Raw genomic sequence first — 25,243 nt, 5'->3', positions numbered from 1 at the left:
TACATTTTTAGAGACTAAGCATTAGTCTATCACGTTTCATAACAAGTCAGATCTCACAAGGTCATCGCTAGCAAAATATATATTTCTTGAACACGTACTTTGCATCAAGTAATTATTCAGTACCACAAGAATGGCTTGTTTTCTCTTCACAACCATTAGAACACATGCACCCATCTTCGTCTATTAATAATCGCGATATGTCGTGATTCTATTTCAAGTGACGTGGGCGATACTGCCTTCATCTAGCTAGTCTGTTGAATACATGGTCTGGTTTCACAGACAGAAAGGATGAGCAGTGCCGCCACCTGGCGGCCTATCTGGTCTACACGGGTCCTGTTTCATCGAGAAGGAATCCAACGCACGCGAGACGCAGCAGCGGTCAATTAGTGCGTCCAGTAACAGACAGGGCATCTTGATATGCTTTCATTATGTGGATGGACGAAAGTGGGGTCCGGCAGCTGGACAACATCTTAGTCCACGGTTGGGTGGATGCATGTTATTCTACACACGGATGTCGGGTAATCAGGAACCCACCATGAAACCAAAATTCACAGTTCGCTGAAGCACAGGTCATGACTGACATACAGTCCCCGAAATAAAGTTGTGTATATGTTAAAATAACATTATATAAACTATTAAGGAACTCTAAGTCAGTCTTTATTTAAAGAGGACGAGTGATTGTTGAAGAGACTAGTAGTAGTACTGCTACTACTACTACTACTACTACTACTACTACTACTACTACTACTACTACTACAAGTTGACCACTTTCTAATATGGCATCGTGTGTTCATAGCTTTCGGCAATGGCAGCCGTGCCAATTTACACTTAACGGAAGGGTACATATAGTACGTGATCTAGACTACCAGTTGTCGCACTTTCGATATTGTGAAAGCCTCGGTGGCCGAGTGGGTGAGATTGCTGAGTTAGTGTACTGGCGATTAGGTGCCTAACTCTGGCAGTGTGGGTTCGAATCCCGGATAGGACTCAACCTAAAAAAGCACTAGATTCTTTACTTCACTAAGAAAGTGTTTTCCCAAATATAGCATGTGTTACTACTAGAGCACTGTAGACTAACATACAGTCTATGGAATCTTTTATTACAGTGTAACACAATACACTTCCCTCCTCTAATTACCTTTTCCTGATGCAATATAGAGCTGGCCAGACTTTCCTTTATATAACCAGGATTGCTTTTGTTTTATAAAATACATATATTCCACAGTCAGCGACCAACAAGACTTCTATTAGACCAACATTGAGTCTATGAAATCTTATACTACACAAAACACTTTTCTCCTCTAATATTAACACAAATAATTTTCCTGATGCTGATTTTATAGTTAGCTAGAACTGGCTAGACTTGCTTTTGTATACATATCTAGTCGGTTTTTTTCATAAAATAAACATATTCCACAGTCACGGTGCAGTCCCGTTCCGCAAAGCGACAGCAGCGCTAAGACGATTGTAACTCCCATACTTTACAATAGAATTACGACTGTCGATGCTATGATCACTTTGTGGAACGGGGCGCAGGACTGAATACTATATACATACATGGACTTTCAAGACTCTCCCACCACTACAATAGGAGATCAGTTTACACCCATCCTGGACGTTTCCTGTCACTGCGGGAATGTTTGAAACATCATGCCTGTCTTCAATGAGTCTTCTCATCACACAATAGCCTCCATGTTGGCAACCCGACCCGGCGTGACCTTTCAATCGCACTCAGACCTAACACTCTCACGTAGACCTAACACTCTCACGTGCAGGGCGGGGCGCGTTCAACCATCTGGCGAAGACAAGAGTGCGTTTTGGTGTAGTGACAACATCATTTTGAAAGAAAACTCGTTTACCGCACCCACGGAGAAATAAATGAGTGAGAAAGTTTGGTTTACCGCCGCTTTGAACAGTATTTCTATGTCACGGTGGGTCAGTTTAGTGTGGGAGGAAAAACCTGGAGTGATGCTTGTCTCAGACGTTTACCACTTTGGTGAAACCCACGAGCACGGGTATGGTGCTGACAAACCCAGAAACATAATTCACCCTCATACGTTTCGGTCTCGCCTAAGGGACGCAACTCTGCACAGCGATACTGTGGAATCTTAAACGACTGGACCACAAACGTCCCGAGAAATAGATGAATGTCTTATCTGGTCGGTTACATCTTGTTACATCTTGTTACATTTTACTTTCCCTATTTGGAGAAGAAATCTGGGATCCGAACCCAAGATCAGCGGATCCTGGTTCAACAAAGGGGCGCACCTCTGCACGGCGGCGGCTGGATTGTTTGTGCTCTCGAAGACTGTTGTGACATATGTTATGAATCAGTGTTAATGGGTTATTCAATTGTCAATATTACATGAAACAGTTTAGTTTCATTGTGTATGTGTGTCAATAGACGGACTTTTGTAATAGCCACATATATAAAGTTGTCAGCTGAATATGTTGTATGACCTTGGTATGATTATTAGTTCACCTTCAGGAAGATGAGATGAAAATATTCCGCAGTTAGATGAGGATGTGGCGGAATGCCAGCACACATCGTGAAAATTTGTTGGAACATTCCAGAAGCTGACTGTATGTATATAAACAGAGTGATTTTCATTTTTTGTGATGACTTCTGATTTGACATACAAGCTTTATTTGTGTTAGTTATTGGGACAGGACTTTCACCATCAGGAAACTAATTTATTTTCACATTATTGCATCTGCAGTGTACCATCATTTCATTTTTTAAACCTGAGCACTGGGATTGACATCGTAATTGTCTACGATTTATAGTTTGATGGGTGTATTTGGCAGACCAAATGTTGTTCAACGCCTCATTCAGCAATATTCCAGCAATATCACTGCTGCCTGTAAAAAGTCGAGGTCGGACCAGGCAAACCAGTGACTGAAAGAATGAGCCACGGTACAGGACATGCGATAACGTGGAATCAGCAAACAGTTGTCACAATACAAATACTGTAGGAAGTGGGCGTAGCATGGCATTGGGGCGTATTGTGGACGGATTGAAGTGCGGCGTCTGTTGTGGCAGGATGTACCTACAGGGGCGTACCAACTGTAGTGGGGTGTCGGTCGTGGCAGGGTGTACCTACAGAGCGGGGTACTACTGTACTTGGGCGTCGGTCGTGGCAGGGTGTACCTACAGGGCGGGGTACTACTGTAGTGGGGCGTCGGTCGTGGCAGGGTGTACCTACAGAGCGGGGTACTATTGTAGTTGGGCGTCGATCGTGGCAGGGTGTACCTACAGGGCGGGGTACTACTGTAGTGGGGCGTTGGTCGTGGCAGCGTGTACCTACAGAGCGGGGTACTACTGTAGTGGGGCGTCGGTCGTGGCAGGGTGTACCTACAGAGCGGGGTACTACTGTAGTGGGGCGTCGGTCGTGGCAGGGTGTACCTACAGAGCAGGGTACTACTGTAGTGGGGCGTCGGTCGTGGCAGGGTGTACCTACAGAGCGGGGTACTACTGTAGTGGGGCGTCGGTCGTGGCAGGGTGTACCTACAGAGCGGGGTACTACTGTAGTGGGGCGTCGGTTGTGGAAGGGTGTACTTACAAAGCGGGGTACTACTGTAGTGGGGCGTCGGTCGTGGCAGGGTGTACCTACAGAGCGGGGTACTACTGTAGTGGGTCGTCGGTTGTTAGGGGTGTACCTACAGAGCGGGCGTACTAAAAGTAATTAATCAGAGAGCATTGAACTGACTGAATTCCTCACAACACTTCCCAAGGGTTCAATGCCGCCCAGCAACTCTATCCAGCATATCATCTAGCTACTCCATCCAGCAACTGTATCCAGCAACTGTATCCAGCAAATCCATCCAGCAACTCCATCCAGCAACTCAATCCAGCATATCCATCTAGCAACTCTATCCAGCAACTCCATCCAGCAACTCCATCTAGCAACTCCATCCAGCAACTGTATCCAGCAACTCCATCCAACAACTCTATCCAGCGACTCTATCCAGCAACTCTATCCCTCAACTCTATCCAGCAACTCCATCCAGCAACTCCATCCAGCAACCTCATCCAGCAACTATATCCAGCAACTCTATGCAATAACTCCATCCAGCAACTCTATCCAGCAACTCCATCCAGCAACTCTATCCAGCAACGCTATCCAACAACTCTATCCAGCAACTCTATCCAGCAACTCTATCCAGCAACTCGATCCAGCAACTCTATCCGGCAACTCTATCCAGTAACTCTACCCAGCAACTTCATCCAGCAACTCTATCCCTCAACTATATCCAGCAACTCCATCCAGCAACTCTATCCAGCACCCTCATCCAGCAACTCTATGCAATAACTCAATCCAGCAACTCCATCCAACAACTCCATCCAGCAACTCAATCCAGCATATCCATCTAGCAACTCTATCCAGCAACTGTATCCAGCATATCCATCTAGCAACTCCATCCAGCAACTGTATCCAGCAACTCTATCCAGCAACTCCATCCAGCAACTCTATCAAGCAACGCTATCCAGCAACTCCATCCAGCAACTCTATCCAGCATATCAATCTGGCAACTCCATCCAGCAACTCTATCCAGCAACTCCATCCAGCAACTCTATCCGGCATATCCATCTAGCAACTCCATCAATCAACTGTATCCAGCAACTCCATCCAACAACTCTATCCAGCAACTCTATCCAGCAACTCCATCCAGCAACTCTATCTGGCAACTCTATCCAGTAACTCATTCCAGCAACTCCATCTAGCAACTCCATCCAGCAACTGTATCCAGAAACTCTATCCAGCAACTCCATCCAGCAACTCTATCCAGTAACTCTACCCAGCAACTTCATCCAGCAACTCTATCCCTCAACTCTATCCAGCAACTCTATCTAGCACCCTCATCCAGCAACTCTATGCAATAACTCCATCCAGCAACTCCATCCAGCAACTCTATCCAGCAACTCCATCCAGCAACTCTATGCAATAACTCCATCCAGCAAGTCACTTGAGTGTGTGAGGTTTATCCACAGAGCCTTACATGTTACTGCACATGAACTTGCCAAAGGTTGCATATTCTACAAACTCCGCATTTGCCTGAAATAACCTCATCACGTGGCCACTAACAACTGTATCAATACGCAGCCATCTCACGTCACAAGGTAAACATCCGCGCTATTTGAGCCAGATATGCGAAGCACAGTAAAGAGGTGATCGTGAAGCGAATGCAAATATATTCAGGGTAAGGGACATCTCATCTGGTCTTAGCGATAATGACGCTGCGAGGTTACTGGGTGCAGGGCGTACAGGGATATCGGCAGATCCTGCACGTGCACTCCTAGACTGGAGCCAGTCTCTGTTATCCCTTGTTAAAGATTCATCTTCGTTGTCCTCGAAAGTCATGAACATAGTATTATTTTTTCATCGTTTTATGTTCGATTGTTTTTTTTAAAAATCAATTTTTTTTAGTAAGTATTGGAATTTAGTTTCCTTTTAACGAGCGTGCCAAAGATATTGCACTTTCTATATTTTACTGTTTTCATTGTGGTATTCTTTGTTTGGTTAAATGTGTCATTTCTTTTGTTTGAACAATAAATAAAATACAAACGTTAAGATTGTTAATTGACTAGAATTGCACAAGTGTCTAGGCAATGATTATTAGTTTAAATAATAAATTCTTGATTTTGTAAATAATGAGAACACAGTTGCTCGGATAAATGACTGGCGTCCTTATACCGTATTACATTGGTGATAGGCTATTAATTGACCTGCACGTTAAATACTGTAAACTTAATTAGATATTATACCAATAGCTTATATACCTTATAGCGAGGGAAAGAAGTAGTAGTAGTAGTAGTAGTAGTAGTAGTAGTAGTAGTAGTTAGTAGTAGTAGAAGTAGTAGTAGTAGTAGTAGTAGTAGTAGTAGTAGTAGTAGTAGTAGTAGTAGTAGTAGGGCCTATGTCTGTCATACAGTCCCTAATACAAATATGTCCAATACAGCCAATGCAAGTCTATACTGTTTGGCAAGTCTAGAATTACAACAGTATCTGAAAACGAAGAGAGTATCTGGGCTCCTTTTTATTATATTTTTATTAAGATAATTTAACAACTGTTCTTTTTTGTAAGATATGTTCATTTCAGGGTCTAGATGTTAGCCCGAGGGCCCATGGAAAGCTAGCTCGGCATGCTGTCAGGAGTTATCTCCCTCTACACCTTCTTTTAGCTGTCACACAAGCACGGGTCTTGCTGCACTGGCACGCGCGTTCAATAACATCACCGGACAGGCCAGAGAGCCGAAAAAACAACATCAACATTCCTCCTTTGAACTCTCCCTAACTTATTCCATACCGCGACGATACCACAATCGTCTCCAGAGACCGATACAACAACTCTTAAGGATCGTCGCAACTCTTTCGGGTCAGGGTTCAGAGGTCAGTAACCAGGTCAGTTGACAACGGGGACCGGAGAGCGTCTGAAATCACCAAGTGAGAGTTAAATTGTTTGTTTCTCTTTTCTTTAGACGTGATGTCCGCTCTCCCATGGTACACAACCGTCGGTTGGTTGCTGACAGTCGGCTTTTTATCCCCCACGACAATATTGGGTTATGTAAACCCAGATGATCATGATAATGAGAGGTGTCACGTGAATATGGCGTGTTGTCTGAAGCAGTCGTAAAATAACATCGCATTGACGCGTTTTTGTTGTTGCGCTGTTGTGCCAGATACCGTGTTAGTCAAGCAGATCTCACTCTGACAACTTTTCCCCCGTTTGACCACACAACACTATTTCTGTTGTTACTGAGCGTCTTTGTACGCGATATCTCTCAAAGTAGCAGAATATCACAAAGTGTAAAATTGGATGTAGGTTTTTTGGACATGTTGAAACAAGCACGGATTTCCGAGCACAAAGTTTTCACATCCGCGTCACAGAATCCGTAAAGGCCATTTGCATGTGTGTCATAGCCTGTCACTATTTCATTCTAAAGTCCACTTGGAAATAATTTCGGAGATAACCATGTTGAAAGATTTGCGGGTGTTATGCAGTATTTGATGCTAGAAAATTCTTTTGGAACCGACAGTGTAAGCGACGGGGTTTCAAACGTTTCGTTTCCACATTCATCTAAAGAAAGTTGATATTTAGAAATGTGTTGGGTCAAATCAAGCGTGAGAAGGAGACGTAAGAAGAAAATTCGAACTGATATAACCCTCATTTTCAATGGGGAGCACGGTTGGGACGGGAGGCAGAGTCGTCCAAGGCGCCGCACTTTGCCGTGCGGAGTTGCGTCCCTTGGGCATGTCATTAACCTATGATCGGGTTTTGAATCCCGGTTCGCCTAGATTATGTTTCTAGGTTTGTCAGCACCATACCTGTACTCGTGGGTTTCACCGAAGTGGTAAACGTCTGAGACAAACAAACAATCAAACAAACAAACCTGCAGGTATTGACATAGCTACATTATGTTTTACTTAAATAAATGAGAGACGGTGGGGCAGCTCAGTGGTTAAAACGTTCGTTCGTCACTCCGAAGGCCCGGGTTCGATTCCTAACTTTTCTGGTGTCCCCTGCCGTGATAATGGTGGAATATTGCTAAAAACGACCTGCAACCCACTCACTCACTCGTTCTCTTGAACAAACGACATGTTTCCTCATGGTAATTCTCTCCTATCGGTTGCCACATTGCTCTCTAGATTATCGTGTAATTATTTGTAATTTATTCATCTGCTAAGCTGCTGCATCATATTATTAAACTCGCTTTTGACTAGCATATAATTGTAGTTGCCTCAATTATGACGTTTGTAGAAGCAATATAATGGAATATAGTCAAGTGGTTAGTGGTATACAGTTATCCATTAAATTCAAAGCGGGAGAAACTGCTCAGTGTAATAGTTTACATATAGTCGAATCCCGTTGTGTAGAACTTGAATGTGTCGAATACTCGGTTGTCTCGAACTCACCTTCCTGTTACTGCGAATTCCTTGTATATTTATCATCAGTTATGTTACGTTACGTCGCTTTCACGTTGTTGTAGCGTTATGGGAACGTTGTAATTACGTTGTGGTAACGTTGTATTTTACGTTGTGGTAACGTTGTATTTTTACGTTGTGGGAACGTTGTATTTTTACGTTTTGGTAACGATGTATTTTTACGTTGTGGTAACGTTGTATTTGACGTTGTGGTAACGTTGTATTTTTACGTTGTGGGAACGTTGTATTTTTACGTTGTGGTAACGTTGTATTTGACGTTGTGGTAACGTTGTATTTTTACGTTGTGGTAACGTTGTATTTTACGCTGTGGAAACGTATTTTTACGTTGTGTCTACGTTATGATATTACTTCCATACAACATTATCCTGTGGACTACCATAAATGTTGTCACAACGTTGTCAGCTGACGTTGTGTTAGAAGGCTGACATACTGAAATAAGTCATGTCCATACGACACATATCGTGTGGAGTCCCATTGATGCTGTGAAAACGTAGTAAACGTAGTAAAACAACACATCACGTCCCTAGGAACATTCGTTGCGGTAGGGTATAGTCTAATGGTTAAAGCGTTCGCTCGTCACGCAAAAGACCCGGGTTCGATTCCCCAAATTGATACAATGTGTTAAGCCAATTTCTGGTGTCTCTCGCTGTGATATTGCTAGAATATTGCTAAAATCGGCGTAAAACCTCACTCACTCACTCAGAATGGGAATGTCTAGCTTGCGGAATGTATCTGGAAATAACTGATCTAATTCGTGAGTTGAACATCGACTTTTAAGCGCAAGTAACCAGTGACATCCCGGGTTTCTGTCAACGTGCTCAGAAAACGCTTGCATTACACCGATGTGAATACAATATTGCTCATTGTCGGTGTAACAGAAGTAAATGTGCTCTGCAAAAATGGTCTTTTATACATCGTTGATCACTATGGTAAATTTACTTATAATTTGAAATCATTTGCAAACGAACAAGGTAATTGTTTTTTTCTATCTAGTTAACAAACATAACAAGCAAAGCGAAAATTAACGTTAATATTTATTCTTCGATGCATGTGGTCGGATCGACTGTTGCCGAATGTTTCTGAAAAGAAACGCAAAGACTTTCATCATGGAGTACAAACATAACGAAAGGCACAGATCACGTAATGCACTGATCATAACACAATTTATCATTTTAGCGTTTGGTAAATGCGCCTCCTAAATACTTAATCTTTACTTTTCCATAAATGACCTTCCCGAAGTATTGGGCTATGCCATAAGTGATATTAACTACTAAATAGTGACTCACGTATTTCACATGAGCTAAAGGCATATGATGTAAAAACCTCCTTGACTGTAGACTAGTATGCTTGGCATATTAATGGACGCTTTATGTACATGAATGTGGCTTAAAGCCTTACCTACAGAAGATGCAGATTCTTAATCACCCAATGTTTTTTTGTTAGTTTGTTGTTTAACGCCGCACGCAGCAGTATTCCAGCTATATGACGGCGTTCTGTAAATAATCGAGACTGGACCAGACAATCCAGTGATTGGTATCATGAGAATCGATCCACGCAATTTGGATACAATGACATGCTTCAACCAAGTCAGCGAGTCTGACCACCCGATCCCGTTAGTCGCCTCTTACGACAAGCATAGTCGCCTCTTAAGGCAAGCATGGGTTGCTGAAGACCTATTCTACCCCGGATCTTCACGGGTCCGTCCGTGAAGGAGGGAGATGACAGCACATATACTGACAAATAAGGGTCAACAAATGTAGACACCATACAGGAATTTATCGTCTACAGCACAGTGGGGAAAAGGTTCATTCCGTGCATTCACACGCATGGAAGACGGGAGCGATTGAAATGAGACTGTTGCATAAATTACACATGCGATTATCGTACTATGCAAGTGGGAAAAGTTATAGTGTGACCTAAATAAATTTAAACAGATGTTACTGATAACAAAACTTCACCATTTAAGACGCCATTTTGTTTCATGCGCTCTGACATATTGCACGAGAATGAAAACAATTTATCAATAAAAAATAATTACATAGAGTAAGCAAAATCAAGAGATGCACAGCAGCTTTCACTCAGACTTCTGGTAATATTGTTTAAATGGCATGATGAAATTGTAAAGTAGTTTTACTCACCACAAAATCGCTGCTGTGTCGATCGCGAGCATTCGTGACCAACTCGTGTTATTCCGGGAGGTTACGGAAAGGGGCGAGTGGTGACGAATGGATCGCGAGTACTCTCCCTTACGAACAGCAACGGTTTCTCTCACGCCCGCGCAAAAAAAAACCGCGCCCAAATGTTTGACTATAACTGCGTGTGACACTTTCTTTACACAGCTACTAACAAATGGTGCGGAGTTAATCTTACTCATGTCAGCTTTATTAGACATATATGTAAATGAAATTAAAGTTCAGAGATAAGTCGTTATAAGTCGTTTCCTATGTGTTATTACAACGTTGTGGGATGTCAGATGCACAACGTTTTCTCAACGTAAACGTGCAACGTTTTTATTACGTTTTGAAATAACGTTCCACAGCAACGTAATAATAGCATTGTTGAAACTAATATCACAACGTTACCAGTCCACAACCTTATCACAACGTTGTGACAACGTCGTGTGTTAGCTGGGATATATATAACCAAACTGGATATAGACTCCGTGGTTTAATTTAAGAGCGGGTTCGTGTATATTACATTGGGAACTGACTTTGTATCGAGGATCGACTGTTCTTCCCGTATAAACACTATAGCTTCACTTCTTAATACAGGTTTGAGTAATGACCTCACAAAGCTCTCTGAAACTCATCAACAAGGTCCGGACGTTGGACCCGGCGAGTAAGTTGCTGGAACAGCTATATACCAGGGCAGATAACCCCGACACGCCCCCAGATGTGAGGGCAACGATAGGAAGAGCGCTGGAACTGATAGACACCCGTGAAGAATACAGTCGAGAGATGACGTATGCCGATTCGCCAGGTGCCCGGATGATCTGCGAGAAGACCTACGCCATGCCGTGGCAGCAGCTGTACAAAGAGGGCAAGGTCGGAGCAGAGTTCAGTGCCCTTTGGCTGAGCGGCACCGGAGAAGGTATCTCAATGTCAATCAAAGAGTTTTTCTTTTTTTCTATCAAGCTTCAGTCAGCAATGCAACCGGTACATCATGGCGGCATGTAATTGATATGGAGGTTAGGTCAGGCATTGGCCGCTCTTCAGCTAAGGGGGCAGAGCGGTAGCCTTGTGGCTAAAGCGTTCTTTCGTCTCGCGAAGGACCCAGGTTTGACACCCTGTATGGACACACTGTGTGAATCCCGTATCTGGTGTTCCCTGCAGTGATATGACTGGCGGCGTAAAACTTCACTCACTCACTAAAACAATTATGGACGTTATCACAGTGTGAGTTTGTGGTGAAGTGAATTAATTCATTAAGATAAGTTCATCTTTTCATATCGTCACTAAAAGCATAAACCACGCAGGGTGCTTGTTTTCATTAAGTTGCAAAGAACATGCGGTGGGCGTATTTAGGTCAGCTAGCTTATTACAAGGCGGACTGAGCATGCATGTGTACGGCGTTTGATTCCATTTACGAGAGCAAATTGTTTGAAAGGTTTAATCTGTTGAAAACAATTATCTCTCACACAGCTCCGCCTCCTTGGTTCAGTAGATAGAACGTGTGTCGATGGTTGAATCCCCTGGACGCGTCATATCAAAATACGTTAAAATATGGTACTTGTTGTCGCCCTGCCTGGCGCTCGGCATTAAGGTATAAGACATGGCCTGGTCGGCTCGGAGTCAGTATACTGTGTCTGAGTGGGGGATTCATGTTAAACTGCAGCATGCTGTCTATGGACTAGCACTATAACATCGGCATTTGACAGGACTGGTACAAGCTTTAACACGCACGCACACACAGAGTGCTACCTCCACTCACCTCTCCTCACCTCTCACATATTATCGGTTTCTTTCAAAGGGCAGATTCTTCAGTTCTTGATCCGAATGCAAAAAGCTAAAAGAGTTCTGGAGATCGGGATGTTTACCGGATATGTTGCAATGGCGATGGCGGAGGCACTTCCGGAAGATGGCTCTGTTGTCACGTGCGAGTTCGAACCATATTTAGTTGAGATTGCCAGGAAGTGGTTCGATGAGACGCCACCCGGGAAGAGAATAGACATTCGTCAAGGTAAGCATGAAGTCATTATGGTCGTCGTTTCCACCAGAGTATATTTGTCCTGTATTTAATATCGCACTATGCGTCATCAGGACTAAATACTTTAATTGTCTCAGTCAATATGATAAATGCACGTAGAATACAATCTGTCACAATAGTGTCGGCCCTGCATTGAAGTGTAAAGTAAGAAGGGGGAATTTGAAAAAAAAACCATGAAGATGTGAATTTGTTTATGGATAACAACTTCTTTATTCTTTGTATTGTACATTGATCCTACCTAGTGTAAACATCTCAACATGTATATTTGCTACTCAAAGACAGGACTCCCTTTTCTTTGAGTGAGTTAGTTGTGTTTAACGCCGCTTTTAACAGTATTCCAGTTATATCACGGCGTGTCAGCTTAATGTGGGAGGAAAGCCCGGGCGGTGGGGTAGCCTCGTGGTTAAAGCGTTCGCTCGTCACGCCCATGATCCGGGTTCGATTCCCCACATGGGTACTATGTGTGAAGCTGATGGCGTCCCCCGCACGATATTGTTTGAATATTGCTAAAAGCGTCGTTAAACCATACTCACTCACACACTCCTTCTCAAGCAAGCTGATCTATCGTGTTTGGAGCCATGCTCATCATCTCTACCGGCTTGGTAGCACATCACGGAACCGCCTGTGTGGTTGTTTTTAGTTCAATGACTGGGGCTGGCATCACCTTCAGCTACAGGACAGACATCATCATCTTGATGATCGACTCTCATGGGGTCGTTATTATGATGACGTTATGAGGTATCACGGATGCCCAAGTCGTCTGAGGCACCGCAGTTCGCTGTGCAGAGTTGCCACCCGTCAGAAACGTGTGATTGTGAATTATGTGTCCATGTTTGTCAGCACCATATCCGTGCTCGCAGGTTTCACCAAGCTGGTATAAACATCTAAGACCTGCCTCACTCCTACATTAATCTGACTCGCTGTTTTCGAACTGAAATACTGTTAACCACAAATTAATCCTTCACCATTTAACGATGGTGAGTGAGTGAGTGAGTGAGTGAGATTGGTTAACCCCTCTTTTAGCAATATTCCAGCAATATCACGGCGGGGGACACCAGAAATGGGCTTCATACATTGTACCCATGTCGGGATTCGAACCCGGGTCTTTTGCGTGACGAGCGAACCTTTAACCACTAGGCTACCAGACTGCCCCCATTTAACGATGGCAGTGATAATAAACACGTCCCTATCTCTGGTACCTATGCTCCTCATCATCTGTAGGTCCAGCGCTAGACTCCCTGGACCAGCTGGCTGCGGAGGGTCAGACATTCGACGTCGTGTACCTGGACGCTGACAAGCCCAACTACACAGCGTACTTCAAGGTAGGATCTCGTACCTGGATCTCCTGGTCACACTAGGTCCACTACAGTGCTGCTCGTAAGAGGCGACTAAATGTATCGGGTGGTCAGGCTCGGTGACGTGGTTTGATGCATGTCATCGTACCCCGACGGCGTGGATTGTTGCTTACAAATATTGATGACTGGATTGTCTGTATTCCATTATTTACAGGCCCTCGTCGTTTAGCAGGAATAGTGCTGAGTGTGGAGGTAAACAACAAAGAAGAACAAAAAGACTTTGGCCCCGTTCCACAAAGCGATCTTAGCGGACTTACTATCGTAGGTCTATGAAAGTATGTCAATAACGACCATCTTTGCGCTGAGATCGCTTTGTGGAACAGGGTCCTGAATCTCAGTCGTGTAGCATCTTCATACCTGGATCTCTGTTGTGTAGCCATCCCCGATGAAGAAGTATATTAATATTGCCAATTGCGGCATACAAAGGCGTTTACCCACTCACTCATTCGGTACTGCAGTCCGTTCCTGCCCCAGAACTCACGGGACTCTTGCACTTGTCACCTTGCAGAAGCTGCTGGACCTTGACCTTCTGGCTGCGGGTGGAACGTTGATGGTGGACAACAGCTTGTACTATGGCTACCCGTACACCCAGCCCGGCTCCACGGTGGATTTGTTCAACAAGGCGGTGATGGAAGACTCCCGGGTGGAGCAGGTGGGAAGGAGATGTGCGTGCGTGCGTGCGTGCGTGCGTGCGTGCGTGCGTGTGTGGTGGGTATGGGGGTGGGTCATGGTGGGGGGCTTCTGATGGTTGTGGCAACTGGTGGGGTTGAAGTTGGTGTAATTGGATATAGTGGTGGGGACTCTTGAGGGTAGTGGTAGTTGGGGTGCGAGTTGTTGGGGGTAGGGGAAGGTTTGGGCGCGAGCCGTTTGGGGTAGAAGTAGGTCGGTGTACGAGCTGTTGCGTGTAGGAGTAGCTACATGTTGGTGTGCAGCTGTTGGGGTAGTGGTAGGTCGGTGTGCGAGCTGTTGGGGTAGTGGTAGGTCGGTGTGCGAGCTGTTGGGGTAGTGATAGGTCGGTGTGCGAGCTGTTGGGGTAGTGGTAGGTCGGTGTGCGAGCTGTTGGGGTAGTGGTAGGTCGGTGTGCGAGCTGTTGGGGTAGTGGTAGGTCGGTGTGCGAGCTGTTGGGGTAGTGGTAGGTCGGTGTGCGAGCTGTTGGGGTAGTGGTAGGTCGGTGTGCGAGCTGTTGGGGTAGTGGTAGGTCGGTGTGCGAGCTGATACGGATAATAGTAGTGAGTAAATGAGTGAGTATGGTTTTACGCCGCTTTTAGCAATGTTCCAGCAATATCACGGCGGGGGACACCAGAAATGGCTTCACGCTTTGTACCCATTTCGGGAATCGAACCGGGTCTTCGGCGTGACTATCGAACGCTTTAACCACACGTGCGTGCGTGCGTGCGTGCGTGCGTGCGTGCGTGCGTGCATGCGTGCGTGCGTGTGTGTGTGAATTTTCACATACTATCATGTCTGTGTATATCACTGCATGACCAACATCATGCCTTTAGCATACGATTGCGGTTGTATATCATTTTATGATTCCTTTTTCAACCTGTGTAAGACTTCTGCATGACATATTCCTTGTTTTTTTCAGATTGTGTTGCCTCTATTCGACGGTGTATCCTTGATCAGGAGGAAGGGGGAATAACTTATGTATAAAGGGAAGGTAACTCTGCCTGCTGATATATAGTCGCCTTATATGCGAGAGTCTTCATTGTAATGAAAATGTGGTAAATAAAAGTATAAATACCATATTCACTGTTTCATGGGGAGTTGCTTCCCTTAGACGTGCCAGAAACCTGTGATCGTTGATTGGAATCTCTTTTCACATTGATTTTGGTTGTAGGTTTGTCAGAGCCATGCCGTTTTTTCATTGGTTTCTGTAAAGTGTTAAACGTCTCAGACCTGCATCACTTCGGCCTGTTCTCCCACATCAAGCTGACACATTGTGATATAGCTAGAATACTGTTCGAAGCGGCACTAAACTCAACTCACTAGCTCAATGATAATTGTGTGGCTTCGAAGACGTCCCACAGGTTCCATTCGACCCGCCAGCCTAACAGAATAGATGGTCAGTCTGTGTTTGATGAACAAGATCAGCACATTCACTTCACCTTGTCACTGTGGGGTTTCCGGGTTAGAACTGGTCACCTGCAACCTATGCTGGTCATAGGAAGGGGACACTTTGGGGATTCGTAAGAGCTCATTGACACTGTGGAGATTCCGGGTTAGAACATGTTCCCAGCCAACCGATGCAGGTCGTAAGAGGTGACACTGTGGAGATTCCAGGTTAGAACATGTCCCCGGCAACCGATGCTGGTCGTAAGAGGTGGCACTGGAGATTCCAGGTTAGAACATGTCCCCGGCAACCAATGCTGGTCGTAAGAGGTGACACTGTGGAGATTCCGGGTTAGATGCTGGACGTAAGAAGCGACCAAATTGATCGGGTGCAAACTATGAATCCGCACAGCTGATTCTTACAAAAGTTTGCACATCGGTTTTTCGATTCATACCTCCATACAGTCGATGCTTATGATTAAATTCGACAACGAAAACATGTTTTATCTACAATAGTTTAACTAAAAACAGTTGTACATACCAAAGCAGATAAAAAAGAGGAAATTGATGAACATTCCATGTGTAGGAATACATACTGTGGCGTCAGGTGATTGTTTAATTTACGCACATAATTGGACACACAAAGTCAGTAGCCAATCAACGGAGAATAAGAACAAAACAATGTTAACAGAATCTGTCAATCAAGGAAGAGGCAAAAAGTCAGACTGTAACTAACCGGAACAAATTTGTCCGGGAGAAGGCGGCTGTTTCAAATGACATGATCAGTTACCGCCAGATTCAAACATTACCTCCCTGATTACAGTAAAACACAGTTGGAACAATGCTAGTTAGTAAAGAAACCCGAAGACCTTGTTGTGGAACCAGGACGAGCGGGAAAAAAACAGGCGAGAGAGCCTGCACCTTTGCTGTTTCATTCATTCTCGGCCTTCGGTCTCAAAGGGTTGTTTGGAAACTGAATATGCATGAGTTTCGCTAAATGTCCTGTGCATGACGATACACGTGAGCAGAAAGGGAATTCCCTCAACTGTAAATATTGGGATTCCCCGACATTACGTAGTAATAAAAGTAGTCCGCCTCAGTGGGCGTGGCTTAATATTTCACATCTATTGGGAAATTAATGCAATAACACGTGACCAATTCAGGTAATCAGAATGCAGAAATTTCAATGAACATAACAAACATTTAATTATATACACATGAATTTTTTTCATATCGTGAGCAACAGATGGTGACAGAATATATCGGGAAACGAGGTTGTCATTGTGACCAGTTCTCATGACATGTAATTTAAAAATCGATGGTTTATCGTTCAAATGTAGATTGTATGAAAGGCCAGACAAAGCGAATACAATACAGCACAGTGTAATTTCAAATTTAATCAAATTTTAAATCTTGAGGTTGACTAATTTGAGGTTGTCAAAAGGCGAATAAACCTGTTGGACTGACTGTCGAATGACATATCTATTTGGTATGTAATGTTTTAGAATATATTTTAAGGACGGACATATGACATAGGGCGACATTGTTCAGATTACATTATGTACATAATCCTTCAGATTTTGGAAGATTGTGGTGTCTCCCTGTTTCATAATTAACCTTCGTACATCCAACTCCAGCACGAGCAAAATCGGTAGCAAAGTCGAATCTGTTTACTGCTTCTAGACATATTTTAAAAAGTGTATGATATTAATATCTGGTACATTGGCTGTACATATCTTTCAATCTGGTTGGAAGACGTTTCAGAAAAGTAACTCTACATCCAACATCTTGGTAGACCCAACCATAGCCAAAACCTCAATTAAACAGAATATGTCTAACATTACCCACCCAGTTCTTTCTACTTCCTGAGTCAAGATTAAATACCATTTCGTATGCCTTACGTGGAAGTCTATTAGATGGCATATAGAGTAGTTTTAGCCAGTATATAATGCATTTCCCCGAACAGTTGATGAACAATGGGTACCGTTCACGTTCATCTCAAGCCATTACATTGGCAGGGTTAATTCCTGTACCAAGATTATATTTACATGCTAGATGTTGGAGTTTTTGTACTACCTCCAATCTTTGATGTCCCTTTGTTTCTCATCCATAAAGAAGAATGGTTTTGATTTTTGAACTAGATGTTTTTTTAAAATGTGGTATTTTTCCATAAGTCAAAACCAATTTTAAATCATTTATTTGTGAAAGTTTCCCATTTATCGCTAAATATGGCACTGCTCCTGTTAAATTTAAAGAGTCCTCATTGGTCCAATGTGCTCATATTCTGATACAATGTCATTCCGATTATACCATTTCTCACATTGTTTAACAGTTACACCTTCACGAAAAACAATTATTTCACTTTTCGACAGGTTAACATTTAACTTCCACGGTGAACAATAATTATCTAGAATATTCATATCATCAAAGAAATATAATTATATATTGTTTCCAGCTGTGACACACCAATATAAGCTGACATACACTTTGCTTACATGTTCTAGGAACATGTTGTCAGTATTTTGCAAATCTTTTCATGTTTTTAGTTAAGGTGCTCACGTGATTTAGTGCATTTCGTGATATAAGACCCGTTTTATCACAATATAGACTTTGATTATCGATGAGATCGGCCTGACTGGGTCCAACCATTTTGTGTGAAGCGAACGCGAGTGATACGAGAGGTGGAATCTGCTGGTCCGTAGGAGAGGCTTAGCAGTGGCATAACTGGTAATAGCCACTGGTGGCGCTACGATCGAGTCGATCGAGTAATTCCAGCCTAGTTCGGCAAGGGTGGAAACTGGACTTTTAAAGTCAGTTAACTCTCTTGCCTCGGGAAGATGGTAGAAGAATGGAAACAAGATATGTAATAGGGGCAACAAAGCATCGGCCTCTTCGATTGGGGTCACTCGTGACATGAGTTGAACATGAGGGGTTATAACAAGAGGGGTTGTAACAAAGTCGGTTGTAACAAAGTGGCTTGTAAAACTAATTGTGGTATCAAAGTTGGTTGTAAAACGAATGGTTGTATCAAAGTGGGTTGTAACACGAATGGTTGTATCAAAGTTGGTTGTAAAACGAATGGTTGTATCAAAGTGGGTTGTAACACGAATGGTTGTATCAAAGTGGGTTGTAACACGAATGGTTGTATCAAAGTTGGTTGTAAAACGAATGGTTGTATCAAAGTGGGTTGTAACACGAATGGTTGTATCAAAGTTGGTTGTAAAACGAATGGTTGTATCAAAGTGGGTTGTAACACGAATGATTGTATCAAAGTGGGTTGTAACACGAATGGTTGTATCAAAGTTGGTTGTAAAACGAATGGTTGTATCAAAGTGGGTTGTAACACGAATGGTTGTATCAAAGTGGGTTGTAACACGAATGGTTGTATCAAAGTTGGTTGTAAAACGAATGGTTGTATCAAAGTGGGTTGTAACACGAATGGTTGTATCAAAGTGGGTTGTAACACGAATGGTTGTATCAAAGTTGGTTGTAAAACGAATGGTTGTATCAAAGTGGGTTGTAACACGAATGGTTGTATCAAAGTGGGTTGTAACACGAATGGTTGTATCAAAGTTGGTTGTAACACGAATGGTTGTATCAAAGTGGGTTGTAACACGAATGGTTGTATCAAAGTTGGTTGTAAAACGAATGGTTGTATCAAAGTGGGTTGTAACACGAATGGTTGTATCAAAGTGGGTTGTAACACGAATGGTTGTATCAAAGTTGGTTGTAAAACGAATGGTTGTATCAAAGTGGGTTGTAACACGAATGGTTGTATCAAAGTGGGTTGTAACACGAATGGTTGTATCAAAGTTGGTTGTAAAACGAATGGTTGTATCAAAGTGGGTTGTAACACGAATGGTTGTATCAAAGTGGGTTGTAACACGAATGGTTGTATCAAAGTTGGTTGTAACACGAAATGATGATACAACAGCCCGTCCCATGATAACCACATACACTAGACCCAGGGGCTGTCAACGTTTGTTTAGATTTATTTTATATGCATTAAAACATCCAATATCTCACGGTCATTTCAAACTAAATATTACAAATCAAGAATATTTGAGCTGAAACCAATGAACTGTTTTGTGTATTAGGGCAATTTCTTCAGTTTCTAATCCGCATGCAGAAAGCTACTGGAGATCGGGATGTTTACAGGCTACGTTACCATGGCAATGGCGGAAGCACTTCCGGAAGGTGGCGCTGTTGTAACCTGTGAACATGAGCCCTATTTGGTAGCGATGGCGAAGGAGACATTTGCAGGATTTCCACGTGGGAAGCAAATAGACGTCAGACAAGGTAATATACCCTCACAACCATGCCAGTTAACTACCTTATAATCTCCATAACTGCAACGAGACCCGTGAAGATCCGGATGAGAATCGGTCTTCATCAACCCATGCTTGCCGTAAAAGGCGACAATGCTTGTCCAAAGGGGTGACTCAAGGGATCGGGTGGTCAGGCTCGCTGACTTGGTTGATGCATGTCATCGATCCCAATTGCGTGGATCGATGCTCATGATATCAATCACTGGCTTGTCTGGTCCAGACTCGATTATTTACAGACCGCCGTCATATAGCTTGAATATTGCTGAGTGCGGCGTTAAACAACAAACAAACAAACGAACTACTGCAATGAAGTAGCGAACTCCGGAAGACCTTCCCACTCCGTAACATCAACATCCCAGTTGAAAGGTAATCTGATTATAGCCGACCGCCTCCGTGGTCTAGTGGTAGAGCGTCCACCCGGAGAGCGGAAGGGTCCGGGGTTCGATCCCCGGCCGCGTCATACCAAAAGACGTCAAAAGATTATACTTGTTAATACCCTGTCTGGCGCTCGGCATTAAGGGGCTAAAACAAGGACTGGTCGGCTCGGAGTCAGTATACTGTGTCTGAGTGGGGTAATCATGTTAAACTGCGACATGGTATCTCAGTGAGCTAGCACTATAACTGGCATTAGCCCGGACTAGTACAAGCAGCCACACAAACACGCTCACGTGCATGGCCGTCGCTATATAAGTGCAATAATCTTGGACGCGACGTTAAACCCAATTTCACCTCACCTGACATATAGCCACCGTTACGGCCTCTGAAGCTGTCACCGGTCATATAGATTCCACAATACGTCACCCAGAGACAACCAACTGTGTGTTATTCAGCTGGATGAGAGGCTGTAACTGGCCGCGTATCGTGTGTGCTGGCTGACTCAATGAAAGATTCAATGACTGAATCAATGGCTGACTCTACGAATCACTCACTCACTCTCCAGGTCCTGCCCTGGAGACCATGGAGGTTACACACAACCAAATGTTTTCCCATAGACTTCTATAGTAACGTTACATCTTTTTAAAAAATAACTAGGCATTCAACAGCCATTACATTTACATATATGCACAGTCTGGCCTTAAAGCTGCAATAAAAACACAAATTTTGGCTAGGTTAGTCAGCTCCTTTTCCGAGTACAGGAAGCTGAACACACCCACCCCAGTACCGCACCAAATGTCGCCTACTTGAAAATATCTGTGCTCACATAAAGCACAAGTCATCATGTTAAAAAAGTCAGCACCAAATATTGAAAAATATGGGCAAAAGACATAAAAATCTTACACAATATCATCCAATCACAGCCTGCAGATGTCAGTTCTGATTTGGTGTAGTAGAACCTGGATGCCCTGGCTGAGGAGGGGCAGCAGTTCCACATCTCGGAACTACATCTCATTTCATTAATGATAAAACTCATCAGTTTACTGAGTGAACACACTTCAATTTATTATTGTCAGATTCATCACCTTTCCCCAGTGGCAACAGTTCACGGACGGTTATTACCTTTCACACCACCCCAAATATGCTCGCCGGCACTGTCCGATAGCTACCACCCTCTGTACACTCAATTACATAACAAACAATTCACTGATCTGAAAGCCTATCGCTTCAAGTCATGTCTAATTACACCTAATATTGATCAACACATAATATACTGACCGCAAAAGAAATGTCACCTCAAGTATATTGCATGAAAAGTTGTCATTCAATCATCTGGGTAAATTTTGTCAAAGTTTCTAAAATTTATCATTACCATGTCCGGAAAAATGAAATTTGATGATAAAAAAAGGAGATGACAATAAAACCGATCGCCCAAATTCATCACGGAAACGGCCATGGTAACCCGATGCACGTGAGTTGATTGCAAATTGAAATGCACATGCGTTCCCCCATTTCATGCCCTATAAAAATCCACCCAGATCGGATAACATTCATTCGTTATTGAATTGCTACCACATGCCAAGATTGACAAGAAATCAGCGACACCAAGCCCTTTGACGATTGCAAGCTGGACAAACCGCCCGGCAAGTAGCCGATGCATTTCAAGTCCACGTAAGGACCATATACAGGCTCCAACATCGGTACAAGACCACCAACACTACAGATGACCGACCACGTAGTCGACCAAGGGTCACCACCCGACGTCAGGATCGTCAGATTGTGCGACAGCAACTTCAAGGTCGCTTTGTTACTGCTGCGGAAACTGCTCGACAGGCCATTGGGACACACCAGCGACACATTAGTGCGGACACCGTGCGTCGACTCGTGGGGTGGTCGGAGCATCATGGTGTGGGGTGGAATTGGTCTTGCACAGAGGGTCAGTCCTGTGGTCTTCCAGAAAATCGGCCCAGGGAGAAGAAATGGTGTCACAGCAGCTTGCTACATTGATCAAGTCTTGAGACTACACGCCATACCTCATTTGGCACGTCGCCACAACCACGAGTTTCAGCATGATAAAGCCCGTGCCCACAGTGCGAGAGCAACAAGAGACTTCCTCCAGCAGAATGGCATCAGAACCATGCAGTGGCCTGCATCCAGCCCCGATTTAAATCCCATTGAGCACCTGTGGACCGAGATTCAAAGACGGCTGAATGACGTCCGACCAAGGCCGACAAGTGCAGCTGAACTGCGTCAGGCGTTCCTCAGAGTGTGGGCTCAAGTGCCAATGGCCTTCATCAACCGCCTCATCCATCCCATGTGTCGACGTTGCACGGCAGTCATCAATGCACATGGCGAACACACGAGATACTGACTTGTGATGCCATTTTCTCAGAGACTAGTGTTGTGTTTCACTTTAGAGAACATTTGACACTTTAAGTTCAACCTTGATGATCAGTTTTGCCAAGTTTCATCTTTTTTATATGTCTCAAAGTATCTTTACAGTCTTTGGACAAATAAGGTTTCTCATATATCTATCCATGGTGACGTTTCTTTTGCGGTTTGGTATCACCACATATTAAGCATTACATTATGTGTGCCATATTTATTGAATGAGCTTGAAATCAAAACAAACAGCCATATATGTTCAGCCACTTTCAATACCACCAAGAAACATTGCCAGGAGCAGGTGTGCTTCCTTCCAAGAACCCTTGTTCGCCATTGCATCAAAACTTTTACAGGGTATGATAAATGCTTTTTGTCAGTGATTTAAAAAATGTATGATTAAATTACGGATATGCCACGAAAAAAAAACGTGTCTAGTATTCAGAACATTTTCATATAGGAATAACACCATCTGCTGTAAAACATTCAAACATGCACTCTGAACTGGATGAGGATTCAATTTCGTTAAAAGCCGGATTTGTATTTATATGTGCATATTGCTATATCAGTTGAAATGATTTTAAAGGCATTTTTAAGAAACGTTTTTATTTGAGGCAACCATTTTAACATAACAATATCATATCGCGTGACGAGACAATCCAGATTACACTTAAACTGCATTCTTACATCCATCCCACAAGCCTCCTTCAGCCTGTCCAATTCAATAGACAATATGATTTATGTTTCACACACAAAAGACAAATCTGCCGTACAGACACGATCATGCCATGCCCTCAAGAACACACTGCCCAAGGGCGTAGGTTTCGGCCCTCGGATGGTAGCTCAGGGTGGAGACGGAAGACAAAACTTAGGGGTGAAGTTAAAGACGACAGCAGTCATGTTTATTGTTGCAGGTTGAAATGAGTCGAAAACGTACATGTTGATTATAACGTGTCAGAACGCAGACCGGGACCGGGTGGCCAATGTTCCCGGGACGAGACTCGCTCTGTCAATTACAGAAGCCGATCTTCTGGCTGTGTCCCTGACTGACCATGTCAGTCGGGTTTTGTAGAGAGAGGTATTAATACATAACGTGTGGCAAGGTCACTATCCCACAGGTATGTCTATACGTAAGATCCGGCGACGTAAGGAGGTGTTAATTGATATTTATAGATAGTACTGGAGATTAAGGGTCCTCTCCGGAGGGGCTTATGATAACAGAGGATACGCCAAATGTTGGCTCAATATATTAAACAGACAAAGCGCATAGAATTTCTGTGCACTTGGAAACATATTGAACCAATTAGGTATTTAAGATAAATGGATTTTTAAATATAAGTATTGAAATGTTTTGCACTATTTTAAATAAAAGTATTGAAATGATTTGCACTATAACAATACCCCTGAACGTCGTGGAGCTTTTGTCGTCAAAAACGTTTTAAAAATAGTGACAATATTGACTACAAGTACAAGTAAAATGCAAGTGACATCAACAGGTTTACAAGTACCACCAGAACTGATCGTGACTCAGATGAATAAAATGACATTAGATAAGATATACAGGCGTGTACAAGTAAATAACTGAATACCAGCATTGTCAATATCTGAGAAACAATTATAATTATATAACATAAACAAGTTGAGCGGAGGTGCCGGCTGGTACACACAAAATACAGATGAGCGGAGATTCCGGCTCATACACAAAACATATTGGACGAGTTTCCACCGAGCGGCACATCCTGCTCGCGGTCGCCAATGCAGCCGGAATACCAGACTGCTAGATCACAGGTATCACATTGAAACAGACAATACACACTGTTCAAGTAAAGTAGACTGATGACGTACATGTAGGGACAAAAACAGAATGTGCGTAAAGCGTTGTCGTTTGCATATTAAAGTAATATTTTCATGATAACAGTAAGATCCTTGACCTTGGGAGTCTTAAAATTGTGAGCCTAGAATCGGCAGGGCTAGCAGCTGTAGGATGTGATCTGTGCTAAAAAGATGAACGTGTGTGCAAAACCTAACCAACTTCAAAAGTCAAAACTGGAATGTAATGAAAAATTCAATCATGTGAAATTGTCTTGAAAAACTTTGAACGAATCGTGTTTTGTGTACCAGAGACAATTAAAGATTTATCGTACGAATACACATAATATTCGCCCGTATCATAAATAAGCACAAAATCACGTTTACAAAACGAAGAAGTGGGATATATTCTCCACTGAATAAGCTTGGTACGTAACGAGTCTCCCTAACTTACTCTACTTCTATAATCGCTGTTACTACATGGAACGATTTTATCAGTTTTCACAATGAGTACAAATCATTTCAGTGCTTACACACTCCAAAGAGAGTAATGAAGATATAAGCAGGAAATTATAGGGAATTGGATAACCTATTGAAAGCCATTATCTATAGCAATGATTATTGGGCCACAAATTAAAAGAAAAATCCTTGAAACCGGGAGTCTGATTTGTACAGGCAACTCGGACCCCGCACATAACGTGGATCTGCACTAAATGCGTATAAGCATAGGATGTAGGACATGTAATAGAGTAAGAGCCTTCAAATTCAAAAACTTAATCTGATAAGGATA

General features: G+C 43.2%; 1 protein-coding gene across 2 annotated transcripts; it reads left to right on the top strand.

Annotated features, from left to right (window-relative positions):
• Positions 1 to 6,199: 6,199 nt before the first annotated feature.
• Positions 6,200 to 15,215, top strand: LOC139458848 (uncharacterized). 2 transcript variants are annotated; one of them, XM_071240277.1, is made up of 6 exons: positions 6,200 to 6,404; positions 10,718 to 11,036; positions 11,916 to 12,125; positions 13,374 to 13,474; positions 14,016 to 14,159; positions 15,096 to 15,215. In XM_071240277.1, the coding sequence occupies exons 2-6, from the start codon at positions 10,727 to 10,729 to the stop codon at positions 15,147 to 15,149; spliced, it is 819 nt and encodes a 272-aa protein (XP_071096378.1). In that variant the 5' UTR covers positions 6,200 to 6,404; positions 10,718 to 10,726; the 3' UTR covers positions 15,150 to 15,215. The 2 variants fall into 2 exon arrangements, with proteins under 2 accessions (XP_071096378.1, XP_071096377.1); XM_071240276.1 differs by having other exon boundaries at positions 6,200 to 6,446.
• The last annotated feature ends 10,028 nt before the right edge of the window (positions 15,216 to 25,243 follow it).

Source organism: Haliotis cracherodii, unplaced genomic scaffold, assembly GCF_022045235.1.
Source record: "Haliotis cracherodii isolate W230 unplaced genomic scaffold, xgHalCrac1.p SCAF_13, whole genome shotgun sequence".
Lineage (NCBI taxonomy): Eukaryota > Metazoa > Mollusca > Gastropoda > Lepetellida > Haliotidae > Haliotis > Haliotis cracherodii.
Note: the sequence above shows the minus strand (reverse complement) of the source record. Positions and strands in the feature narration are given on the sequence as shown.